Source organism: Cyrtonyx montezumae, unplaced genomic scaffold (assembly GCF_038088225.1).
Source record: "Cyrtonyx montezumae isolate F1298 unplaced genomic scaffold, pur_monq_1.0 scaffold_3, whole genome shotgun sequence".
In the NCBI taxonomy this organism is placed as follows: domain Eukaryota; kingdom Metazoa; phylum Chordata; class Aves; order Galliformes; family Odontophoridae; genus Cyrtonyx; species Cyrtonyx montezumae.
Genome location: NW_027072034.1, coordinates 22,732,312 through 22,757,458, shown reverse-complemented (window position 1 = coordinate 22,757,458; position 25,147 = coordinate 22,732,312). Strand labels below are relative to the sequence as shown.

The window sequence follows — 25,147 nt, the reverse complement described above, 5'->3', positions numbered from 1 at the left end:
AGATGCATGCAGATGTCTGAACATGAATTTGTCAATAACCTTTCTGTTCAGCCTTAATTGATAAATTAGTTTAAATTATACCATTCTGTACATAGAATTTCTGATTTATTTTCAGACCTTCAACTGGATTATTCATTAACAGATGAGTTCTGTAAGAATCACTTCTTAGTGGGGCTGCTTCTAAGGGAGGTGGGAAATGCATTGCAAGAGTTCAGAGAAGTGCGACAGATTGCTATTAGTGTGCTCAAGAATTTGATGATAAAGCATTCTTTTGATGATAGATATGCTTCCAGGGTAAGTGTATTTCTATGTTAGTAGTACAAAGTGCTGTGTGCATACATTTAGAGAGTTTTTTCCTCTTTCACAAAACCTCTTAATTTGTAGCTATGCTGTTTTGAGTTTGGACTGTATCTGTAATGAAAGTGTGTGGTGTCTGTAGTAAAAACAATTTGCACGCCCCAATACTTTCACCAAAGAAGACCACAAGGAATCTTTTTAGAATAATTATATTTATTTATTATATTTTGGTAGCCATTTTTTAATATATTTTGGTAACCAATGTGTTTCGATATATAATGACTGTTTTTAAAGCTCTTAATTTCATAAACTGTTAGCTCTTGATATATGGGCAGTTGTCAGATATTATCTACTACAGGTAAAGTGAATATAAGAAAAATGATGTCCTGAGTTTATAAAGTTAACGTAAAATTAATTTACTGGGTAGTCTTAGCTGAAGTCATATTAATGTAGGGTTTTTTTCTGTGTTGTATTGAAACAATAAATAAAATGTGTTGTGCAAATTATAGTGAATACAGAGATGACCACTGCTTTTGCCACTCAAGGAGCTTACGAATGTGGACTCTGGCTTAACAAATATTTATTTAATGTTCTTTTCAAACTCTTATTTAGGTCCATCAAGCACGAATAGCCACTATGTATTTGCCACTCTTTGGATTGCTTATAGAAAATGTCCAACGAATCAATGTTAAAGATGTATCTCCATTTCCTGTTAATCCTTCCAGCAACGTGAGCGACCCTTTCTATTTGATATTCTGATTATTTTTATCATAATTTCTTGGTACATCTATAAAAAATAATGCATACTTTCAGGAGAAAGTTCCATAATTGACTGATTTCTTGGAGTCTGTTTTCTTTGCTTTATATTAGCTTAAAAGTTTTAGTTACATTTTATGATTTTGATTGCCCTTCCCCTGGTCCAGTTAAGGTATGCCTGACTTCATCACTGGCTACATTCAATAAATGCATGGTAACTTGTTATTCAATTGACCCTTTGAAGATTTTTGGAGAATGTCAGGCCGCAGACTTACACAGTATGTTTCTAGTGCTCATAATACTGTGTAACATCTTGCTATTTCTGTATGCTTCTATCATTCTGTTAAAAACTGTAGACTTCACAGGGTTGGACCTGGTGCGTCTTTTTGACTGCTCTAACAAGAGCAGCTAAAGAAGTTGAAGGAAGTATGTTGTTGAAGTTCTTTTATTTTTTACTTTTAAAGCTAACGAAAAAGAACACAAAAACTAGACAGGAGTGTACTGAAATATTACAGTTGTACACAATTATTGAATCTGAGATTTAATAATTAAAGAACTTATTTTTTTTCCCTCCATATTTTACTGTGAACCATTTGCCAGTTAAGAAAGAGAAACAGTGCCTTTTAAGTTAGAGGGTATCTCAGGCTTGTGGAAGTATACAAACATCTCATTCCATGCTTTTTAAGCATAGATAATAGAAATTCAATAAGAAAGAAGATAGAGTAGGAGGTTCCTGGAGTGTGCGGAAGATTTCTTCTGACACAGATGGCAAGAGAGCCTACTAGGGGAGGCACCCCATTAGGCCTGCTGTTTACAGAGAAGAAATGGTGGGAAACATGGTGATTGGATGCTGTCTTGGACATAGTGACCAAGAAATGATTGAGTTCTCCGTTATTGGTGAAGTCAGGAGGGGACTCAGCAAAACTGCTACCTTGGACTAACAGAGGGCAGACTTTGAACTTTAGAACATTGGCTGGGAGAATCCCTTGGAATTCAGTCCTGAAGGGCAATGTCCACTAAGGCTGGCCATTCCTCAGGAAGGCACAGCAGCAGGCCATCCCCATGAGTGAAATCTACGCGAGGGTACTGAGGGAGAGTTGGCAGAAGTGCCTGCCAAGCTACTTTGCATCATTTGTCAACCGTCCTTATCAGCCAGGGAGGTTCCAGACAACTGGAGACTACTGAATGTGACACCCATCTATAAGAAGGATCAGAAGGAGGATCTGGGGAACTACAGACCTGTTAGCCTGACTTTGGTATCGGGGAAGGTCTTGAGCTGGGAGGAAGTGTTGGTCTGCCTTAGGGTAGGAAGGCCCTTCAGAGGGATCTGGACAGGCTGGATTGATGAGTGGACTGAGTCCAGTTATATGAGGTTCAGCAAGACCAAGTGCAGGGTCCTGTACTTTGGTGACAATGACCCTAGGCAATGCTATAGGATAGGGGTAGTGTGGCAGGAAAGCTGCGTGGAGGAAAAAAAAAAGATTCATTCTGTATAGGACATTTTGCCTTTGAAAATAAAGTATGTATTACTAACTAAATCCTTAACGTTGGAAAACAATAACCATATTTTCCTTTTTTCTTTTTTTTTTAATATTCCAAGCAGAGTGCAAAGGATGATGGGCTTAATTTGCCAACTGCAAATCAGCTAGTAACACCACAAAAAACAGTAAACACATTGGATAATAACCTTCCTAAAGATCTGTTTGGTGTTATCTCTGGCATTGGTAAGCACTTAAAAAAACTTAAACATTGGTAAGCACTTAAAAAAAGGGTGTTGTTTTCTTTTCCTTTTCTTACTAGTTGTCCTGCTTTTAAGTATGTACTTGTGTGAAAACCTAATGCAGTCAGTTATTCTGTGCAGTCCAGAATTCAATCTGAAAATGAGATATATTTGTGTTTATTATTTTGTTTTGTTTTTCTGTTTGAAAGTAAAGCTGTTTTTGGAAATAACTGCTTCTCCACCCCCATCTCCCCTGTTAAAGATGGTACTTCTCTGCAGCCTGCAAAGACAAGACTAGTGTTAGTCATGGCAAGAGTACTGTGGTTTTGTAAATGAGCACCTCTATGTGGAATACTCATTGTGCACACCTGTGTCTATCCTCTTTTCTTTTACTTGTTTTTCTGTTTCTTGTTATATGTTATAATCAGTTGCACCAGTTACTAGTCAGTTAAAAAAAGATGAGGAAAAGAAAGTTTCTGCAAACACATTTCATGCAAATATGTATATAATGATAGATCTGCTGTTAGATACATCTATATTTCTACATAGATCTGCGAGTGTGTTCATGTACATATTCTGCTGAAAATGTATCAGTTGATCTTTGTTAAGTGTATTTAAATGGAATTATTTGTCTTCTTAAGAAATATATACATATATAGTAGATTTAGAAGTGTGGCTATAGTGTGACTTTTTACAGTGTATGCATTGTTTGAGATTCTTATTTTTTGTTTTGTTTAGCTTCTCCGTATACCACTTCTACTCCAAATATTAATTGTGTGAGGAATGCTGACTCGAGAGGCTCTCTTATAAGTACAGACTCAGGAAACAGTCTTCCTGAAAGGCACAGTGACAAAAGCAATTCCCTTGACAAGGTAAAACAAACAAGCAAACAAAAAAAAACCCCTCAGAAACAACAAGAACAATACCCAATAAAGTGTACTCCTAAAATTTCAAGTTGACTTTTGTTATCTCCACTGGAACTGGGCTTTCAAGAATAACTTCAGAGCAGTGTTTTACATATATCTTTATGTAATCTTTTTTCCTTTTGGGGAACATGCATCCTGTGAGCTCTTCTAACACTGTCTGAGTTCTGCAGAAAATGCAATCAGATTTTCGATTTAGAAACATTAGCACTCAGTTGTTTTTTCCTTAGGTAGGGCATGAGGTTAAGAGCATTCCATATTGCTTGTGAGAACTGAACTCTGGTTAGGTGAGATCATCACTCTATCTGTTCAACAATGCAATATGTGGAATATTTAAAAAAGAACAAATCAATTACTGTGCATTCTCCAAGAGACTTTTGTTAGTTTGGCTTTTCCAAACCATTTCACTTTGAACCTGATACGAAGTAGAAGTTTGTTTCTGGTTGCTATGAGTTATTCAGTCGTGTCTTTCTAGAGCTTGTATTTATGCTGATCACGTTTCATTTTCTTAGCTCCTGTTGTGCATGTCACAACATGATAACTTTTTCCCTTGACCCTGACATGCCTTCGTGTGGCAGAGAGAGAAGCTTCTCAGAAGGCACTCTGCTCATGCTATGCGTCCTAATGGAGGAGAAGAAGACAATTCTCACCCTGCAAAGAAAAACCGTGTCACTATGGATTTTTCGCTTCTGACAATTCCAGTTTTGCCAGAGAAAATTATGCATGCTGCTTTCTCTCTTCAGTTACAAGAAGTATTTGTTTTTTGTGCTTGATATGGTTAAGCTTCTGAGTGAAGTGCGTGATCACTAGTTTTGCCACTTCTTTTGCAACAGCTGAATCTGAAGGCAAATATGTACAAAGCAATCACATAAATTAACAGTGAATTCCCAACCTGTAATAATCCGTGTATGTAATTTAGTTAAGTCAGAACTATCCAGTCAGTTTAACTATTAGCAGAATTTGAGTCTTATGTTTCTTAATATGTCTAAATATTAATATAAATATGCCTTCTCTGACAGAAATGCCTTGGGTACAGTCTGTTGCTAAATGGAAATGCTGTCATCTATTACTTAGTTTTTATGTTGTTAATTACTAACGTGCAGTGTTTTCACTAAGTAAAAGGGTTTTCAAAGGAGTAAAAATTCTTTGAAAATCCTGCTCTGGTCTGCCAATTTAGGTAGTAGAGAGTTCATGTTTTGCATGCTGTTAGTATCTTACGTGAATAATACTTAATTCTGGCTTCTTATTCTCTGCTTTCCAAACTTCCTGTTAGATCAGTTGTTCACTGCATGTATCTTCAAATTTTTGCTTGTTGCTTGGTTTTATCTTAATTTTCATTCAGAAATACCCTGTAGAGTTAGCCTTGTGGAAACAGAATTTGCTGGAAATTATTTCTGTTTTAATATTTTCTGTCTTTATATGCTTATGAGATTATTTTAAACTAAACTTGTAAGTAGCTGTAGTACTAGTTTTATATGTGTACATTTTCAAATTTTGGAGGGAATTCTATCTCTAAACAGTATCAAAATTATAGACAACTCAAAAATCAGTTTCTGCTTTGTCACCCATTAATTGCCTACCCTATTTCAGTTTGCATAAAACTGTACAGTAGTACTTCCTTATTCACTAGAGATTCTTTATTTATTTAAGATGAACAGTTTGTGGGGCATTTAGAATCAGGAGTGATTGGGTTTATGCAGGTGTCTAGTTCCTCCTAAATTAAAGTAATTTCTGTCTAGTATTAATTTTAACATCATGTGGTTTCATAGCATATCCATTCAGTGGCTAGTATATGAGAGACTGCATATATTGTTCTAGGATAGTGGTTCTTTCCTTTTATGTGGAATATCACAAAGGGCTCAGTAGTCAATTGATCCATGTGCTGCAAAGTGTTATGGATTAGCATTTCTCTTGCTTTCGCTGAGGAGTGTTCCTGGAAGGACTGTTATGCCCTTGAAATATTGGAACTCAGTTTGAGAAACCAACTGCTTTTCTCCCTCAAGTCTTTGTTTTTATTTTCATTTTTGTTTTTCTAACTTTGATATAAAGAATTACCTCTTACACCGGTACATGACCTTAAAAACTTAATGAGTCCAACGTTATCAAGCTTCTATGTGGAAACTGTTGCACAGTTGCACAGATCAATTATGCCAGAATGTTGACTTTCCAGAAAATTGTTTAAATGTCTGGTTCATCCGCCATTGGGATAACTGGCCTCATATTGGAAGGGAGGAATAAGGCACTGAAAAGGGACGAATATGTCCTTTAAACAAACATTCAGCTTCCTATTGAGGATTTTGTAACACTCGGTTATGTAAAAATGAATATTTTACCAATAGGTAATTGCCTAAAGCTCTATTTCTATATTCTCAGTTCTTTTTTTTTCCTTTTTAGCTCTTCATGGAGTAAATATTTTGAAAGTTGTCAAGTTGTCATGTATTTTTCTTTCTTTTTGGACAGATTTTCTGATTTTATTCAGTACTGAGTATTGTAGATAAGCTTCTCACAAGTGTAGAAACTTTATAAAAGGGAAGAAAGGATTGGGTTTTTTTGGTTTTTTTTTAAGGCAAGGGCAGATAATTTATCAGTAAATGGTCTTCCAGAATGCACATTATTCCCATACTTGTATGTTTTCCTTGGGATACTTCATTTTTCAGTAGAATTTTGGGGAGTCAGATCTGCCTCCATTTCAGCATTCAGTCTTCAAAAGCAAAGAAGCATATATGTGTTGCCTAACAGCATGTATTTCTAGAGTATATACACTAAGCAAAAAGGGAATGCCTCAATTTACAGTCACTGTTAGGTAACTTTTACTCATCCTTCTTGTGGAAAAATTTGTGTAAAGAAGAAAATGCAAATAAACAAAAGTGAAGAGGTTTAATTTTGTATACTTCATGTGTAAAGTGTGTTTTAGAGCCCTATCTCTACATAAAATATTTTTGTGTCCATTCTGAGATCCTTTTTCTGTTGCAGGAATTCAGAAAGCAATTTAGAACATTTTAGTTCATTATCAGTTTAGGAACCTTTCAGCCAGACTGTTTATTTTCCTTTCAGAACCAACAGAGCAGCACTTTAGGAAGTTCTGTAGTTCGATATGACAAACTTGACCAAGCAGAGATCAAGAGCCTGCTCATGTGTTTCCTTCATATCTTAAGAAGTATGTCAGAAGGTAGGTAATTCCACCTATTTTTCATAAATGTGTAATGATGTATTGTATTTATGTACATGAATTTATACCCTTTGTAGCCATTTATACCCACTAGCCATTTTTAGATTAATGAGATCCTAATTACCTGAAAATCAAGAAGAGCTTTCTAACTCTTTGCTTAATGCTTTATTGGTCTTACTGCCTTTGTCTTGTTTTTCATATCTTTCATTTACCTAGATGCATTGTTTACTTATTGGAACAAGGCTACAAAATCTGAACTCATGGACTTCTTCACAATTACAGAGTAAGATTTTTTTAAATGAGTTTATTATAAAATCATACATTTTTGTATGCTGTTAAAATATCAAGCATGGATGTAAATGTATATGTGTTAACTCTTTATTATTTGAAAAGCAATACCATAGGAAGTCTTGATTTAGAAATCCTTAACTTGATGTGCACAATTGCATGTCTGTCCAACTCCATAACAGTTTCTGGAATTAGGCTATGCAGAAATGACCTCAGAAGGTTCCTAAACAGTAAGTAGTACTCAGAATTTCATTGCTTGTGCAAGAGGAATGTACTCTCTTGTTGACTTGCCTGCCTTCAAATGCATCTTGCAATACAAACTTCTGGAATGATATGGCTGCATATGAAAATTATTTGAATCATAACTTTGGAAACAAAGGGATATTAACTGTCTTCCTAGCTTTCATCTTGCATCTTGAAAGCAAAATATATGATGAATCCATTATTTCTCATTAACTGTACATTTCAGCCTATTCACATTTAGTATTATTTGTTCATGAGAACTGACCAATAAATAAATGGAAAATGAGGAAAGTGCTATTGACTGGAAGTGATGCAACACAGAAGCCTTTCTGCATGTCTTGTTGTTTCATTGATCTGGTTTTCTTCGTTTCCATTGTTACACTATCAGTCACTGTAATATCAATATTAATTTGTTATGTAATGTGATACTCAAAATTCATCTTAGAAATATGTTATAAATAGTATTTCAATTCAACCATCGAGTACAGATGGCATTATATTGATTGCACTGGGAACAGAACTGAGCAGGTAAATGAGCACAGGTAGTAAACTGAAGCATGAGCACAGGTAGCAAAGTGAAGCATGAGGTATAAATTGTACAAAATCAGTGAACATTGTTTTTTCCCCTAATGACGTCTTGTTTAAGGGCTAGATAGAATTGTTTTTTTATTTAATCAGTAATCTAAAATTGTCATCACAGTATCAGTTTAAGGAATACAAAACAAAATGAAATTCCCATCTGAGAATCATAGTACAGAAATGACCCTTAAGATCAAGTCCAAGTGCACTGTAAATTATGTAAGTGCCTCATCCACACAGAGGTTAGACCAGGTGGCCTCTAAACGTTCCTTCCAACCTCAGCTGTTCTGTGATTGTGTGATGTAACATTTGAACTTGGTGTTAATCATTTTCTAACGTGCTCTGTTTTTTCATTTTTTGACTCTTCTAGCTTGTCATTGCTAAATTCATACTAGCTGTTTTGATGCAGATAAGTTGAGATTGGTGTGCTCTTTTGTACTAATCCCAGTTTGACTATAACAGCAACTGTTCATGAGACCTGTGTCTAGATATTCTTGGCTGGGAACTGGAAAGTAATTTTAAGGGTTGGAGAAATAAAAGTTTTGTGGCATAAGAGTTTAAAGTTAGACCACAATATCAAAAAGTTGAGTAATTTCAATGAACAAAAACTTACAAAGGATTTCTGTGTTATTTCTCTGACTTTTTATGTGTTCTCTGTAGAGTATGCTTACATCAGTTCCAGTACATGGGAAAACGATACATAGCCAGGTACTGTGTGGAATTTAAATGTTACTGTCTTGTCCACTAAGAATAATAGCCTGTACAGTAATGTATCCACTAAAATAATAATGGGTATTTGAAGTAACTAGTTACCATATTAACAGTTCTGAAATAGATATCAGATGTTTTGATAGGATACAGACTGGTGTGTGCTGTGTTTATTATAAATTAATTTGAAATATTTTATTCACTTGGCCATAAAACCATGTCAGTTAAAATGTTACAGAAATTTCAAAAAGTGTATTCAGTGAAAGGTGAGTAGTAGACATTCCTACACTGCTGTTTTTCAATTCAAAGTCCTGTACTGGCGTCTGTTTAAGGGAAGATCTCAGAAATATGTATGTAGTATGTATTTACTTCAAAGTAATGCCCTCCTATTTATTTCATGGAAACTACAATAGGTACAAAAAGCACAATAGCACGGATAGAGTAAATTCTCAGCTACCAAACATTGTTTTTCAACAGTCACCACCGTTAGCTGTGCATTTTCACCAGCAATGAACAAGAGCCTGCATGCTTTACTTGTAAAAATCTGCACCAGTGGAGGTGATATGCTGTTGCCTCTGCAGATACTCATCACCACCGCCTCAGTGTACTCACATCTGCCATGTAGTCTCCAGAAATGTTCAGCAAGCATCAGTGAATGTCACTGGGTGCCATTTTTTCTGCATGGGGAGATTCAGTGACGCCTTTTTGCTTCATACACATTTCCATGTCGGATACCATTCTGTCAGACTGTCACACGGTCACATCATGTAATGGAACATTGGTGGGAAGGTTCAGCCTCTGCTGCCATGCAGCCACCATGTGTCTCTCGTGTTGTGGGCTAACATCACAAAATACGAGGCATTACTTTTGGACCAGGCCTTATATTTCAGTGTTTGAATATATTTGCATTAGTGTGTTATTTCATGCAAAGTAATTTTTTTGAGAGTAAAATATAAACTGTTACACTGTGGTGTACATGGGAGTCCTGCTATAACTAAATTTTTGGGGTTCAAATACTGGTTCTCTTGAGCTTGGTGGGAGAGTAATTGCAGACCTTGGAGGGTAAAGTATTCTAAGATGCTTAGCATTTTGGTTTAAGTTTAGTGGTATGTGAATGTGTTTCTACAAACAACAAACATAACTGCCTTCCTGGAATTTTTTTCAGAAAAAAATGTCATCCATAAAATAAATAATAATAGTCAGTGACCAAAACACATCTGTCTTTCCTAAGGCTTTGATTTTAACCTTTGTGTTCTAATATTGAAGAATAATTGAAACTCTGGATTTATAGAGGTCTGTCATTTTTAGGCTTTTTGTAAAAAGAAAAACAAAACAAAAGCCAAACTTCAAAACCAACCAACCAACCAACCAAAATCTTTAATTCCTTTGACTAATTTTTTAGAACAGACTACCCTGCTTCCTTTTTGTTTACTGATGGCTTAGTTTGTGTAGTGCATGTCATGCTAAAAATAAGACTTAAGCTAAAGAAATCATCTTGTGTTCTCCAGGAGTACTGAATTTCCACAATGAGTGTAGCTTTCTAGTCTTTCATGTTGTTGTTACACTAAAGTATATGGCAATCAATGCACATACTTTTAAAATACACAAATAACACAAAATGTAAGGGAACAGGGAATTATTGAGGCACTGGTTTTCATTTTTCATTAGCTCTGGTGGTGGTACACGATAGGAATTTAGGCTGTACTGATTGCTAACACAGATCACCTTTCTGTTCTCTTCACTTGATCGCTGCAAGTTTAACAAAGTGTATGGCTCTTCTCCCTTCCTGCTTGGGTAAGATGTCCATGATAATACCTCAGTTAATTCCTTCTCCCCTGTTGCATGTACGCTTTCTAATTTTACCACCATGTGTCTTTTTCTAGCTTTTCTTGTCCAATTTTTACATAAGGTTTTGGGTTCCAAATATCTTTGGAATCTTTGTGTTCTCCAATATTTGCTCTGAAGTAAGCCTAGCGTTTTCAGAGCGACTACTTGTGTGCTTTTGCTGTCGTGCTTTGAGATCTTCAGGAAAACTTTTGCTGTGATGCTTTTTTTTTTGAGCTACCTATTTTTGTTTTGTACGTAAAACATTATATAGGTTGCATTATGACTCCTTCTGTAAAACCTCTTGTGCTGTAGCTGCTTAACTAACACTTCCTATCTCGCTGCTGATTGACATGTCTAACTTTTGCTTCTATCCCATTTCACCCATCTTGCAGGAACCAGGAGGGGTTGGGACCCATAGTTCATGATCGAAAATCTCAGACATTGCCTGTTTCCCGTAACAGAACAGGAATGATGCATGCCAGATTACAGCAGCTGAGCAGCCTGGATAACTCTCTCACTTTTAACCACAGTAAGTCTCATGACATGGTAACATTCATCATCTTCAACCAGTACCACTACACCAGACAGGTCCCAGAGCCACACCAGTGCACTTCAATGACTTTTATTATTCTAGGTCAGACGCATAACTGGAAAATGTCGATGGTCTGATCCCTGCTTTGTGATGAAACTGTTAATGCTGGCTGATGCCATAACATGGAGCATGGTTAACTATACAATGTGTTAATTTTTTTTTTCTTTTCAATTACATGCACTTCTACTCTGTTGGACGCATAGTTACAGAATTTACTTGTTTTCTATTTGCTTCATAAATCTTCATTTTTTTTCCCCAACTCAGTCTTATGATTAATCTGAAAATAAAAATTAACACTTTGACCATATCTCCATGTTTTGACATCTCCTAAGGAGAAATAAGCTTCTTAGAATTTCTGCAGAGAATGTGAAGCCCATAATATAGTTTGTCTGGAAGTAAAAAAGCGTCCAATAATGAAGTGATTTTTCTGTTTTCAGTGTGAGAAAGATATCAAGTATTCTTGGAATTTCTGTAGACAATGGTAAGATTTAATCAGGTTGAAGTCAGCTTCTATAAGACTGCTGTATTGAAAACTAAATCTGCTTATGTCCTATCTTTTAAAATATGCTGCTCTTAAATTGCAAATTATGCTGTATGTAAAGTTTTCTGAAGCTCCATTTTGCAATCTTCAGCTTCAAAACCAATTAAACTGGTTGACTAATCCAGTAAAATAAACACTGGGACTGAAAAGAGTGGTGTGCAGTAAAACAGTTATTTGACTTAACTGTATGTTCACTATACTCATTTCTTCATCTCCCAAAGCATATCTAACTGTCCCCTACAGATTTAAAATCTTTTAGCTCATTATTTGTAACATAAAGCAACGGTTAACATAATTACACAAGATTTACCATGCAGTTTAGTGGAAAACTAACAATACAAAACAAAAAATGTCTGCTTCTAAATGCACTTCAGTATCTTTTTAAATATAAAGCATGTAATTCTTTGAATTAAATACTTCACAAAAATATATAGTTGTGGAAAATATTTTTTCATGTAAGGAGACTACTGCTGCTGTATCAATGCAGCATCAGTTCTGCTTCTACAATTTTTTTTTTTTTTATACACAAAAGAGCTTTCACACTGTATGACTACATATTTGATATGGTAAAATATTTTGTATTGGAAGCCTGATTTAAAAAAAAAATTATGAGGGAAATAAATCACCTGGTTGCTTCTGGACCTTATGTGCAAAACTGAACGAAATTGACTGATTTTTAAGGACAGTGAGCTGAAAGATTTTAATAAACGCATGCTTATGTAAGAATTAACTTTTTGTTCTTTTCCAACTAGTTTGAAGGAATTATCAAAGAGCAGTGTCTCATTCAGTTAGTTTTGAGTTAAGTGATAGCAGTGTTTTTAATGTTGTACATTCAGTGAATAAAAGGATGTTAGGCTTTGTATTGACCATGATTTTGTAAGGTGAAAACGTGTTGCTATGAAAGCCATAACAAATGTTAAATTGATTTTTATATCTTTTGTATCTTGTTTTCTGACTTTTAGTTTTGTTGTTGTCAGTCCGTCTGTATTATTTACATAGAATACAGTCATAGAATCATTAAAGTTGGAAAAGACCTCTAAGATCATCCTGTCCAGTATCCTCCTACCACCAATATTTCCTACTAAACCATGTCCCTAAATACTACATCTACCCTTTCCTTAAACACATTCATGGTCAGTGACTCCACCACTTCCCTGGGCAGCCTTTTCCAGTGCCTGACAACTCTTACAGAAAAAATGCTTCCTAATTTCCAAAATGAACCTCCCCTGCTGCAACTTGACACCATTACCTCATGTTCTGTCACTGTTACCTGGGAGAAGAGGCCAATCCTTACCTCTCCCCACAACCTCCTTTCAGGTCATTGTAGGGAGCAATAAAGTCTCCTCTGAGCCTCCTCTTCTCCAGTCTAAATCTCAGATACCTCAACCACTCCTCATAAGACTTGTGCTCTGTCCCTTAACAGCTTTGTTGCCTTTCTCTGGACACGCTCCAATGCTGCATTGGACCTTCTCGTGGTGGGGGCCCCAAACTGAGCACAGTACTCAAGGTGCAGCCTCACCAGCGCTGGCACATCTCCCTCATCCTGCTAGCTACACTATTTCTGATACAAATCAGGTTGCTGTTGGCCTTCTCAGCCACCCAGGCTCACTGCTAGCTGTTCAGAACTTTAATAAATCTTTTAGATGTATGTTCACATACAATTAGGATGTATCTGATGAAAATTATTTCTCTTGTGCCAAAAGATCATGATTTTAGAAACAACATTGTAAATGTAATTTATAAACTTAATTTCTCCCTTTCTAATTATTTATCGAAGGAAAAGAGCTGATATCATGGTAGAGGTAATATTTCAGATCTCTGAGGAATTTCAGTATAGTTTTGTGACTAAGTGTGAAAGAAATTAAGACTTTTATTGAAATTTCTGAAGCCTCAGGAGAAACAGTAAGAAGGTTGATCTATATGTGTAACATTCCTCTCTTATTAGGAAGGACTGAGTGACCTGAGTCTGTTCAGCCTTGAGAAAATAAGACTCAGAAGGGATCTAGTCAATGTCTATAAATATCTAAGGAGCAGGATGCAAAGGGATGAGGCTGAACTCTTCTCAGCAGTGTGTGGCAATAGGACAAGGGGAAATGGCCACAAACTGAGGCATAGGAAGTTCTGCAAAAATGTGCATGGGAACTTCTTCCCAGTGCAGTGAGGGAGCAGTGGCACAGCTGCACAGAGAGGTGGTGGAGTCTCCTTCTCTGGAGACGTTCCAGACCCGCCTGGACGCCTACCTGTGCAACCTGGGCTAGGGAGCTGCTGTGGCAGGGGGTTGGACTCCGTGATCTCTAGAGGTCCCTTCCAACCCCTACAGTTCTGTGATTCTGTGACCTGTGTTGGAGAAGAGGAGGAAGCTAAGTATAACACAGTGACATACAAATGTACATAAGAGGAGATATACCTTGATCTGTAGTAGCAATTTACAGTTATTGGTCAAGCTCAGTCATTAAAAGTTCTATTCTTAGAGTCCTAAGATGGTTTTAATTGCATGTTCATATGCATATCCAGGCAGATCTCCATATCATATATGGTAAATCAGTCTTCTAATGGAGCTCAACTGAGTTCTACTTTGCATCCTGCCAAAAGCTTCTGCAATAACACAGTGTAATCAAAGGCTAGTTTACTCTAAATTACTTATGGAAAGAAAAAAATTGAACTGTTCGAAATGCTGTGGATTGACTATAGCTTCTGCTCAGAAGATTTAGAAGATCATGAGTTGGAAGGGACCCACAAGAATCATCAAGCTCAATTCCAGTTCCATGTGCCACCACCCAAAATCCAAACGCTGTGTCTGATAGCTTGTCCAGACACTTCTTGAACCCCAGGAGCTTGGGGATATGGCCACTGTCCTGACCAGTTCCATGCCTGACCACCCTCTGGTCCAGAACCTTTTCCTAATGCCAAACTTGACCCTCCCTAACGCAGCTCCATGCCATTCCCTTGGGTCTTGTCACTGCCACCAGAGAGCAGAGATCAGTGTCTGACCCTCTGAACCCCTCCTGGGGAAGCTGTAGGCTTCCATTAGGCTTCTTAGTCTCCTTTTCCCTGAGCTGAACAAACAAAGCGACCTCAACTGCTCCTTGTACATCTTGCTGTCTAGACCCTTTGTCATGTTTATAGCTCTTCTTTGGATGCTATCTAGTAGTTGTATGTCCTGTCTTATGTGTCCCAGAGTGCACCCAGTGCTCTACAGTGCAGCCAAATGAGCACAGAGCAGAGCAGGACAATCCCTTCTCTCATCTGGCTGGCACTGCTGTGTCTGATGCACTCCAGAATGCAGTTGGCCCTTCTGGCTGCTAGGGCACAATGTGTATTTAATGTGTATTCATTATGCCATTGATCTAAATCCTCAGGTCCTGTTCTGTGGAGCTGATCTCCAGCTTCTCATCTCCCATTCTGTACATATATCCAAGATTGCCCTGCCCCAGATGGAGAATCTGTCACTTGCTCTTGTTGAACTTCATACAGTTGGAGATTGCCCAGCCTGCTATTTCATCTAGATCTCTCCAAGGCCTTTCTAACCTTGAGGGAGTCAACAGTTTCTTGTAATTTAGTATCATCTGTGAGCTATCTTGGTATACATTCAATTCCTGTGTTAAGCTTACTTAAGAAAGCATTAACAAGAACTGGCCCTAAAATGAAGCACAGCTGAATCCCCACTTGTGGCTGACTGCCAGCCTGCTGTAACCCCACTCATTACAACACTGAGTACAACCTGTCAAACAATTGTTCTCCCATCCTATCGTGTACTTGTCTACCTGTATGCTGGACATTTTGTCCAGAAGTATACTGTGAGAATACTGAAAACTTTAGTAAAATTAAAAAAAAATTACATCAGCTGGCTTCTCCTGGTCAACTCGATGAGTAATTTTGTCATAAAAGGAGAGGTAGTTAATCAGAATTTTTCCCTTGGGAAAACTTTTTGGCCAATACCAATGACTGCATTATCTTTTAAGTGTATTTCAATGGCTTCCAGGACAATTTTCTCTGATTTTACCAGGCACTGGAGTGAGACTGATAGGCCTGTAATTACCAAGGTTGTCTTTAGTCTTTACTCTTCCTGAAAACTGGAACAATTCTGGAACATAGGATTTATAATTACCTTTCTTTATATCTGGAAAAGCAAACGAATTATTTCTTTAAAGAGTATTTTTCCTGTTCTTAATGAAGTTTTCAAAATAGTCATCATCTCTTGGTACCTTCAATGGTACTGGAACTATAGGACCACTTGTCACCTAAAGGTGACTGGTGTGCAAAGGGAATTTTCTTGAGCTTATTTAAGAAAAAGAATACTTTTACAAAAAGGAAAATATTGGCAAGTGGCTGTTATGTTAAAACTCGTTCAAAATGTTAGTTGGTTTCTGCCATTATGGAGGTGAAGGAGGTAATGGAACTGAAATTATAAAGAAAATAGAAAACGGAAGAGGTGGAGACGGAGAATATCAAATATATATACATATATATAGGAAAGAAATGTATACCTCCTAACGAAAAACATGTATAAATCTGCAAAAAATGGTGGTTATTCTGGCTCCTTTCCATGCAGAAAACACTAGTGCAGGTTCTAGCAGTCTTTTTTCCTACACTTAGTAGCTCTTTTATTTGCTTGATTCAAGTTCATTCTTCGTAGTTCTGTTCTTAAAAACAAACACCGTGGCTTTTCTTTTTAAGCTATACCTGATGGTAGATCTACTTACTCATAAAGAAAGAAGGAAAAGAAAGTCTCTTTAGTTGTGTAGTTCAGCTAGGGTAACAAAGGGTGCAGAAAGAAATTGCTTACAAGAACCTCATCTCTTCTTGTCTTAGACTCATTGAGTTCATGTTATGCTTCTCATTGATTTAGTTATGCTAAGTTGATCTAACATTTTAATATGATCCACACCAAATTTGTGTAAAGCAGCCAGAACACATCTGTCAATCTAGTTCTGAAAGATCACTGTTAGGAAATATAAGCAACACATTTTATTCATCACTGAAGCATGCAATGTTTTTAAAATCATTTGATTGCGTTACAGAATTAAAGGCAGTAAAATATTCTGGTTAAATGTGGAGTTATTGCATGCTATTCCTACAGAGCATACTTCCTTGGGTCATCAACTGTGTATAAGTGCATGTATTTCTTTGGTGCTTTGTACTTCTATAATGATTGAATTTGATATCATTATAACATCACTAAGTTACCAGTACATATTTTCAGGTGTAACTCCATGCTACTGAGGCATTTATTTCATGAATATATGTATGTATGTATGTATATATGTATATGTAACTACATATATTTATATGTTCATCTGTGTATATACATACATATATATGAAACATCAGACATTTTAATGTTTTCATTGCTATTTATTCATTCTGTTGTTGACAGTTGTACCTTATTTTATAATTTTGTGCAAATTATGCTAAAATAATTATTTGCACATATTTGCCAAATATTTAAATGGATATTAATTACTTTTCTGTGTTGAATATTAACTTCTGTCAGGCTTTATATTTGTTAATCTTTTCATAGTTGAGCAAGTCTTTTGGAAATAAGATACATTTGAATTTTTGTACTAAGCACTTAACTTTATTTTCATTTTTGTAGGCTATGGCCATTCAGATGCAGATGTTCTTCACCAGTCTTTACTCGAAGCAAATACTGCCACTGAAGTTTGCCTTACCATTCTGGATACTCTATCATTATTCACAATGGCTTTTAAGGTTTGTTCTTAATGTTAACATCTCCTATAATAGTACTTCAGAAAAATTATTTTTGAATAACTGTTTTTAGGATTTTATTTTAAGTTGTGTAGCGTACTCAGTAGTACAGTAACTTGGCATTTTTTAGCATTTCTGGTATGGTGTTTCATTGTTGTGGCATTTAACAGCTCATAACCTGTTGCAGCAAAATGCTTTGGCTTCAGTTACCCATTGTACACAGACTCCTTATTGATTGTCAGTATTCTGTTGGAAGAGCTCCTTCTTCATCCTAACTTTCTAAAAATATTTCTGGAAAACGTAGTGTCTGCGTAATATGAGTGGTAAAACTTTATTTTCTGTATCAGTTCCATAATTGATATTTTGACACACTCGGGCTTAGGTTTGTGTATTAAACTTGATCTCTTCTTATATGAAATTATTTATCAGTTAACAGCAATTTATGTCTGCTTGTTTTCTCTTTACTTTATTCCAATTTGTCCATGAATTAAACTTCTATAGTTTTACGAACTACTGCAGTTTTTTAACTTGCATATTCCTCCTGCCTGTTTTGTTTTCAGCATTCAGAAGCCTTATCTTTAATCTAGTTATGAAAACATGAGCTTATTTACAATGAAGATACCTAGTTTTAAAATCAGAGGAATGAGCATTAGTCTTATAGTCGTCAGCTGTCCATCCCGCTTGTCTCTTAAGGTTATTTATATGTAGTCTGTTCAAAATGTACTTAGGAATAGTTAGGAAGGTAGACAGAAATAGTTTACAAGAAAAATAAACCAGAATAATGTACACGATCCAAACAAAACAGGTAGGAGGATTGGTAATTTCTATTCAGTGAACTGCATTAATATATACGTAATACCTGTCTGCTTCCTTTAGGAGTAATTAGCATGCCAAAGAGAAATCCAGACAGTTGGTTTTTTTTTTTTTTTTTTTTCTGTTTACAGTCATCTTTCACCAGTGGGGATCATATTTCTGTTTTCTATTATAGAAGAGAAGTCACAAGTTATGTCTGTTTCTCTGTAGATTTTTAAAAAATGATCCTATGTGAATTCCTTCTGATCAAGATTGTTTGAGTGAACTTCCTACCTCTCATGCTGGGATATCTGAAGAAAAGGATATTATCCCAATTTCCTGAAAAGGACAGGGATTTGTTAGAAAACAATAACTTTGCCATGAATTGATAAGCCTAGCATATTTTAGGACATAGACTTAGCTGTTTAGGTTTGAGTTATCTGTATATTGTTTGGCTTAAGCCAACCAAAGTGTGTCAGTACTTTGCACGTACTTCTTAAATAACTTGATTTAACTAACAGTTGCTATAACTTACCATGTTCAGTACATCTTTTCGAAGCTAACACTTTCTTTAAAAACAAGATCAATGAAATGGTAGAAATATCTAATTAAATTTGAGTTATGCTTGTATTAAATGTGTCAGTAATACTATGCAGATTTTTTTATTCGTGTCCTGCTTTTTTAAAATCTATGTATGTTTTTAGAATGGTATAAATGTATTGCAGTACAAAAATTGCTAAATTCTCACTATTAATTTAAAGAATCAGCTTCTGACAGATCATGGACATAATCCACTAATGAAAAAAGTATTTGATGTATACCTCTGCTTCCTTCAAAAGAATCAGTCTGAAACAGCACTGAAAAACGTTTTCATTGCTTTAAGGGCACTTATTTTTAAGGTAAGGGGTTTTAAAATAATTTATCTCCAAGTACTTATCCAGATTTATAGTTAGAAGTACACCATGTAGAAGTTTGAATACTAAAAATTCCGAATTAAAATTCATAAAGAGCATGGAATAATTATCCTTTTTTGTTTTGTGAACTACTACAACTGTTTTTTCAATTGTTTGGGACTATTTATATGCTTGTATTTCTCTTAACATGCTTATTTTGTCAGGAACAGAATGTTAATTAATACTTCCTTTCTTTTCTGCTTTTTTCCTCAGTTTCCTTCTACGTTTTATGAGGGTAGAGCTGATATGTGTTCTGCCCTGTGCTATGAGATTCTGAAGTACTGTAATTCCAAACTGAGCTCAATTCGTACTGAAGCTTCGCAGTTACTGTACTTCTTAATGAGAAATAATTTTGATTACACAGGAAAGAAATCTTTTGTCAGGACACATCTGCAAGTTAGTATACATTCTTTCTTCTTTGTTTTTTTCATGCTTTAAAATATTGCGTGGTCAGTACTTGTAGGTGGGCAATTACATGCTAGAGTGCCAAGTCCTGTTGGATAAAGACAGAAATATTTCTTTTATTCGAGCAGAATCTGTACAATTCCAAGAGTAAGGAGAGTGTATCTGATACAACGAAATAATGTGAAGCATTTCAATGGCCCTGTGTTTTGTAGGAATTTGTGAGTAGGAAGTACGTTATTTAGATGTCATTTTGATTAAATAGCATATGGCATCATCACTGAAGGAGAAAGGAATGGAGCAGCAAACACCTAGAAGTCTAAAATAATGCAAAAGGACATTAAAAATAAATAATAATAAAAAATAAAAAATTGTTTTGACAAGTCCGGGGACAAATAGTTCATGACTTTTCTGACCTCTGCTCATTCACCCACCTGTCAGTCTTTAGACCAGATGATGCTTGTGCATTAAATTTATCTAAGGCTCTTTTTTCTTGCTTGTCTTGCTGTACAAATGTATGTTTGTTTGTTTAGGGGGGAAAAAAAAGGTCTATCAAATAGCATTTTACTTTTTTAAGGAATCTTAAGGAATAATTATAAGGAATAATTATAAGGAATAATTTTAAGGAATAATTAAGGATTTTAAGGAATAATCTTTCAATTTAAAAATACAAAACTTTCTTTGTAATTGCTTGATAGGTACATTTCAAAGATATTTCATACACTAACTAGATATTTCTTTCTGTCAAGGTTATTATTTCAGTGAGCCAGTTAATTGCTGATGTTGTTGGAATTGGAGGAACTAGATTTCAGCAGTCCCTATCCATCATCAATAATTGTGCCAATCATGACAAAATTATTAAGGTCTGGCTTTATTCTTCTTCCTGTACCACAGAAAGGCTGCTTGAAAACTCTTTCACAGTGCCTTTTGCAATGACATTTTAACTTTTACTGTTATGTAGTGAAGGTAGTATCTAAACAAACTTTTCTGTGTTTTAGCACACTACGTTCCCTTCTGATGTAAAGGATTTAACAAAACGTATTCGTACAGTACTGATGGCTACTGCTCAGATGAAGGAACATGAGAACGATCCAGAAATGCTTGTAGACCTCCAGTACAGTTTGGCAAAGTCTTATGCTAGTACACCTGAACTAAGGAAGACGTGGTTGGACAGCATGGCAAGGATCCATGTTAAAAATGGGGATCTTTCAGAGGTGAGAGAAAGATCAGACCGTTTTTAGCTTCTTAATAAATCTAAGCTTAACAGTCTTGAAGTTGAAAATACATTATGTGAATGTTTCTGTACAATAATTATTTTTAATTTTGTATGGTTGATTAATTTCAATAGCTGATGATGTTTTTTCCTAAGTGCATCTTTAAGTCAGCTCTGATTATTAAGGTAAGGAATATGTTTGAATGCTCTAGCAGGTAAGCTACTAATGCTCAGTGTAAACAATTGAAGAATCAGGCCTTCTGCTTACTAATATTCTTCAGCTGTCAGTTGCCTAAAGCACATGAAGCTATGCCCTGAATTCCTATCTGGTTGCTTTTGCAGAATTATCTTGATTTTCTTCAAAAAGCCTTACCAGAAAACTCCTGATATACTTAACATTGATGAATGTCAACTTTGTTGCTAAAAAACAGAAAGCAAACTGATTTCTCCATGCTATTTAAATATTTAATTCTAAGAAAAAGGAGAAGCGAGAGTGGGGATTTTTGTATGCCTTGATGTCTCTATTATATCAGTCTGAATCCAGTTATTTTCCTTCATTTTGTTCTCTTTGTCTGCCTTTTGGCTATAAATACGATTATCAGAAGAACCATCAAATCTGAAGTAGTTATAGCTCTTTTGTTTCACTTGATTCTTAAAATATATTTCCAAAATAAATTTGCCTATTTTTACTACAGCATGAGGTCATTAGCTTGTGGACAGTGCTCAGTCTCCAGCTGAGTGCTACTCAGTGCTCTGGTGAAAAAGGAGCATTCTTGCACACTTATTGTTTTGTCTAAGTGAGGTGGAGAATTCTCACACAAGTCATCTTCAAAGCAGCCAACAAGGAGAACCTCAGAAATTATCCCAGTGTAGGGCTCTTCTTATATACTTAATTTTCAGTGTCGCATTATGATTGTAATTTATAAATCTCTTCCTGTTTTTGCTTTTAGGCAGCAATGTGCTATGTTCATGTAGCAGCACTGGTTGCAGAATATCTCACACGGAAAGGTATGATTTTGAAGTATTACTTAAATGTGGTTTCTTCTTTTTCTTCTTCATTATGTTTAGGAATAGCAGTAGTTTCCCTGAGGAAGTTGTAGGCAAAAAAATCTGACTTAAGTATAGCATACTTACAGGAGCATACTTGCATGTTTAAAAACCAACATTTTAGCTGAAAGTAAAGTAAAATTTTTAGGAAGTAAATTTGTCTGTTTTTCCTCTTCAATGATAGGGATGTTTAGGCAAGGTTGTACTGCCTTCAGGGTAATCACACCTAATATAGATGAAGAAGCTTCAATGATGGAGGATGTTGGAATGCAAGATGTTCACTTCAATGAAGTAAGTAAACGTAAGCGTGTTAGAATTGATGAACATAGAAGTGCCTTTTATTTTTCCAGGTTTTGTGTTTCAGTCCTGAGACACTGTTATCACTTTCTTAGCCGCTATTCTTATCCCAGTAGAGAAATTAAAATAATAATAATTCTCTGAGCTGTCCAGGCTCTAGGGAATTTACAACATGTATATATATTATATAAAACACCAGTATAAAAATTGCTGTGATCGTGCTGTATTTACTAGTATAGTTGAGGGAGTGAGGGACAAACAAGTTGCAGTAACTGAGTTGAAAAAAATCTGTGGTGTATAAGCATAATTATACGAACAAAAAATAGTTTGTGTTCTAATTTGTATATGGTGAAGGTGTGTGACAAAATTATTTGTCTGCAAATAGAGCATTTTTAACAGACTGAGGAGGAATAGAGATAGTGGTTTTAAGCCTTGAACTTAGAGCTAGGATACCTGCAGTTTACTCACAAGTTCTGGTACTACTTTGTTTTTAGTTTTAAGAAAGATCATAGACTTGCCTTTTTCTGTGAGGATAGAAGTCGTAATTATTTGAAATGAGAAACATAGTGCTTTTTGTTTCCAAAGACATCCAGAAACAGATACTGGGGCTTGTATTATTATTATGTGTTATACACTTTAAAACATGGATTCTCCTCAACAAGCATGAATGTCGCATGTTTCTCAAAGAAAAGTGTAAGCTATTCTAACTGAGCCAAGAGTTGGATTTTTGTTGAGTACAGTCAGTGGAAACTTGTGCTGGAAGCTCTTGTCACTGTCTACCTGACAAAGCATTTGTCTACCTGACAAACCATTTATCAGAGCTTGATTCTTTTGTGTTTTTCAACTGGAATGTCTTTATTCTTCTTCTGATTAGTCAGTCAGTGCAGAAAGAATATACAGCTTTTTCTGAGTCATTGAGCCCTGCCCAGATGTATTTCCATCTCTCAGTATTTCCATGGAGCAAAAATATGCCAAGGGTGAAATTACAAGCCTGTGGCTCTTGCAAAGAGTTCAGACCTTGCCAGATTTCATTTTCCCTCTATGGAGTCCTTTTTTTAAACTTAGCTATGTATAAGTGTAACTGATTAAATAGCGAAAAACAAAAATTTAACATTTTTCAAGTAACTTCTTATAGTTTATCCTGAGAAGAATAATAATATGAAAGAAAAAGTCTTCTTAAGAGTCTAAAAATTGTGGATAAATTAAGATGCTCAGTACTTTACAGAAGTTCTTCAAGAATTCTATTTGCTTCATGGATAGGAATATATCACATATAGAATGTTACTTCACTATGTTATTATACTAAGGGAATCTGTAGTAGTCTAAGGAAGAGAAATAATATAAGAGATCAGTTGGGTAGAGTAATGGGAAAATGCAAATATATACTTCAAGCTCTGCTTTACTACTTACTGAACTAAATGAATCTGTGCTTGAAGTTTCTATCTGGTAACTGCTGTTCAGGATTAAATCTCCAAAATAGCAACTGGTGGGATGGAGGTGGAGTGGGGGAGGATCTGTTTTTTAACAGTTACTGTATGTATTTCATTAAAACAGCTGTGTAGCCAGACAGGCTGATTCATCAGCACGAGCCAGATTCTCCTTGTAGAATTACAATCTTTTAGATGTCACAAATTGCACAGCAAAAGCCTGGAAGCTATTATCCTTTCCATTCTAGGCTTTGCTGTAAACAGTTCATCTGTCAGAGTTCTGAGCTATGGCTGACAGACTGCTGTCTGGTGCCAGACTCCGTGAAGAATGAAGCTCGGAAAAAGTTAACTCAGATTTGTTGTTTTTTTCCAAAATAAAAATTGCCCAAATAGTGTTCCACCACAAACATTAAGTCATTATCTACCTTTTTACTTTTGTTGTTGTTGATGATGATGATGTTGTTCTGATGCCTTGTTAACTATGGCTATTCATGTGAAAAATTATTCCAGCTTCAGACCAGTAAATGAAAGTGAATGCTTCACAGCATGGCTTACATAAAGGAGACCATTTTGTGACCCTGCAGCCCTTTCCACATAGGAAAACTAACTTAGAATCTCAAATGCCAGAAAATTTTCCTGTCATCTTTGTGGTCTATCTATTTAATGAAAACCATAGCGCAACTCAAAGCAAGATGAGTGCCTTTTATTCTTACCAAACAGAATCCATAAACATAAATGTGACGAATAAATTTGTAGTGCAGTATTACTCCAAGGGAAGCTTTTCCACAGCCAGCAAATACTTTCATATTGCTTCATTTACACATTCTCAGAGGTATAACCTTGCTGTGGACAAGAATTTTTTTTCCCTAGTGATTTGGTAGATTAAGAAAAATGATAATTAGACTTTCATTCATCTGTATACAGTGGGGTAAAATCATCTACCATTTATCTTGCTTTTTCTCACTCTGGGCGGTTTCTCAGAATCAAGGGCAGTTAGGCAGATGACTATTGAGTGTGGGCTATTCACCAGGCAGTAGATTCCAGTACAAAGAGAGGTTTAAATTAGTGAATGTCTGGAGCCATTCTTGGAATTGAAATACAGGAGGTTCCCCCAGAACAGCAGGAGCAGTGCTGCACAGTGTGGGTGCCGGAGCACTGGCACAGGCTGCCCAGAGGCTGTGGGGTCTCCTCCCTGGAGCTCTCCAGAAGCCGCCTGGCCATGGCCTGGGCACCCTGCTCTGGGTGGTGCTGCTGGAGCAGGGGCTGCGACACAGGGACACAGAGGGCCCTGCCCTCCTCAGCCAGCACGGGGTTCTAGGTGTTTGTTTCTTCATTAGCAATCTGCATCATGAGGTACAGCACTTCCCATATGCAACTTTTGATCTTTGTATCCTTTCCTGTGGGCATATTGAATTTTGCTGTGTTTGGATGCCATCTTGTGTCTGAGTTAAGACTCGTGGATATCTCTTGTAGTCCAGGAGTGGCATGAATCCTTCAGTTTTCATCCCATGGCTGCTAAGGATGAAAACAGTGGAGGGTATGTACAGCCCCAAAAGGTTTGGGGGAAAGGAGGAGACTTTTAGGAATCCTTTCAGCACATGAACAAGGGCAGTATTTTTCAGTCTTTTTTTTTTTCTCCTTAAATTAAAGATGGCTTTTCTTAG

At 36.1% G+C, this 25,147-nt stretch overlaps 1 protein-coding gene across 11 annotated transcripts in view; it reads left to right on the top strand.

The window, feature by feature from the left end:
* DOCK9 (dedicator of cytokinesis 9) overlaps nt 1–25,147 on the top strand; it is a 119,735-nt gene that overhangs the window by 83,247 nt on the left and 11,341 nt on the right. For 2 of the 11 annotated variants that reach the window (XM_065740791.1, XM_065740792.1), the window contains exons 31-45: nt 116–294; nt 910–1,026; nt 2,657–2,777; nt 3,512–3,645; nt 6,751–6,865; nt 7,082–7,148; nt 8,636–8,683; nt 10,903–11,039; nt 17,240–17,355; nt 18,906–19,043; nt 19,311–19,493; nt 20,249–20,362; nt 20,498–20,713; nt 21,663–21,720; nt 21,944–22,050. In XM_065740791.1, the coding sequence (XP_065596863.1) occupies nt 116–294; nt 910–1,026; nt 2,657–2,777; nt 3,512–3,645; nt 6,751–6,865; nt 7,082–7,148; nt 8,636–8,683; nt 10,903–11,039; nt 17,240–17,355; nt 18,906–19,043; nt 19,311–19,493; nt 20,249–20,362; nt 20,498–20,713; nt 21,663–21,720; nt 21,944–22,050 (1,850 nt within the window). Of the gene's footprint in view, nt 1–115; nt 295–909; nt 1,027–2,653; nt 2,778–3,511; nt 3,646–4,208; nt 4,393–6,750; nt 6,866–7,081; nt 7,149–8,635; nt 8,684–10,902; nt 11,040–11,539; nt 11,584–17,239; nt 17,356–18,905; nt 19,044–19,310; nt 19,494–20,248; nt 20,363–20,497; nt 20,714–21,662; nt 21,721–21,943; nt 22,051–25,147 lie in introns of those variants that run through there. The other 9 variants (XM_065740793.1, XM_065740795.1, XM_065740790.1 and 6 more) reach the window with 7 other exon arrangements.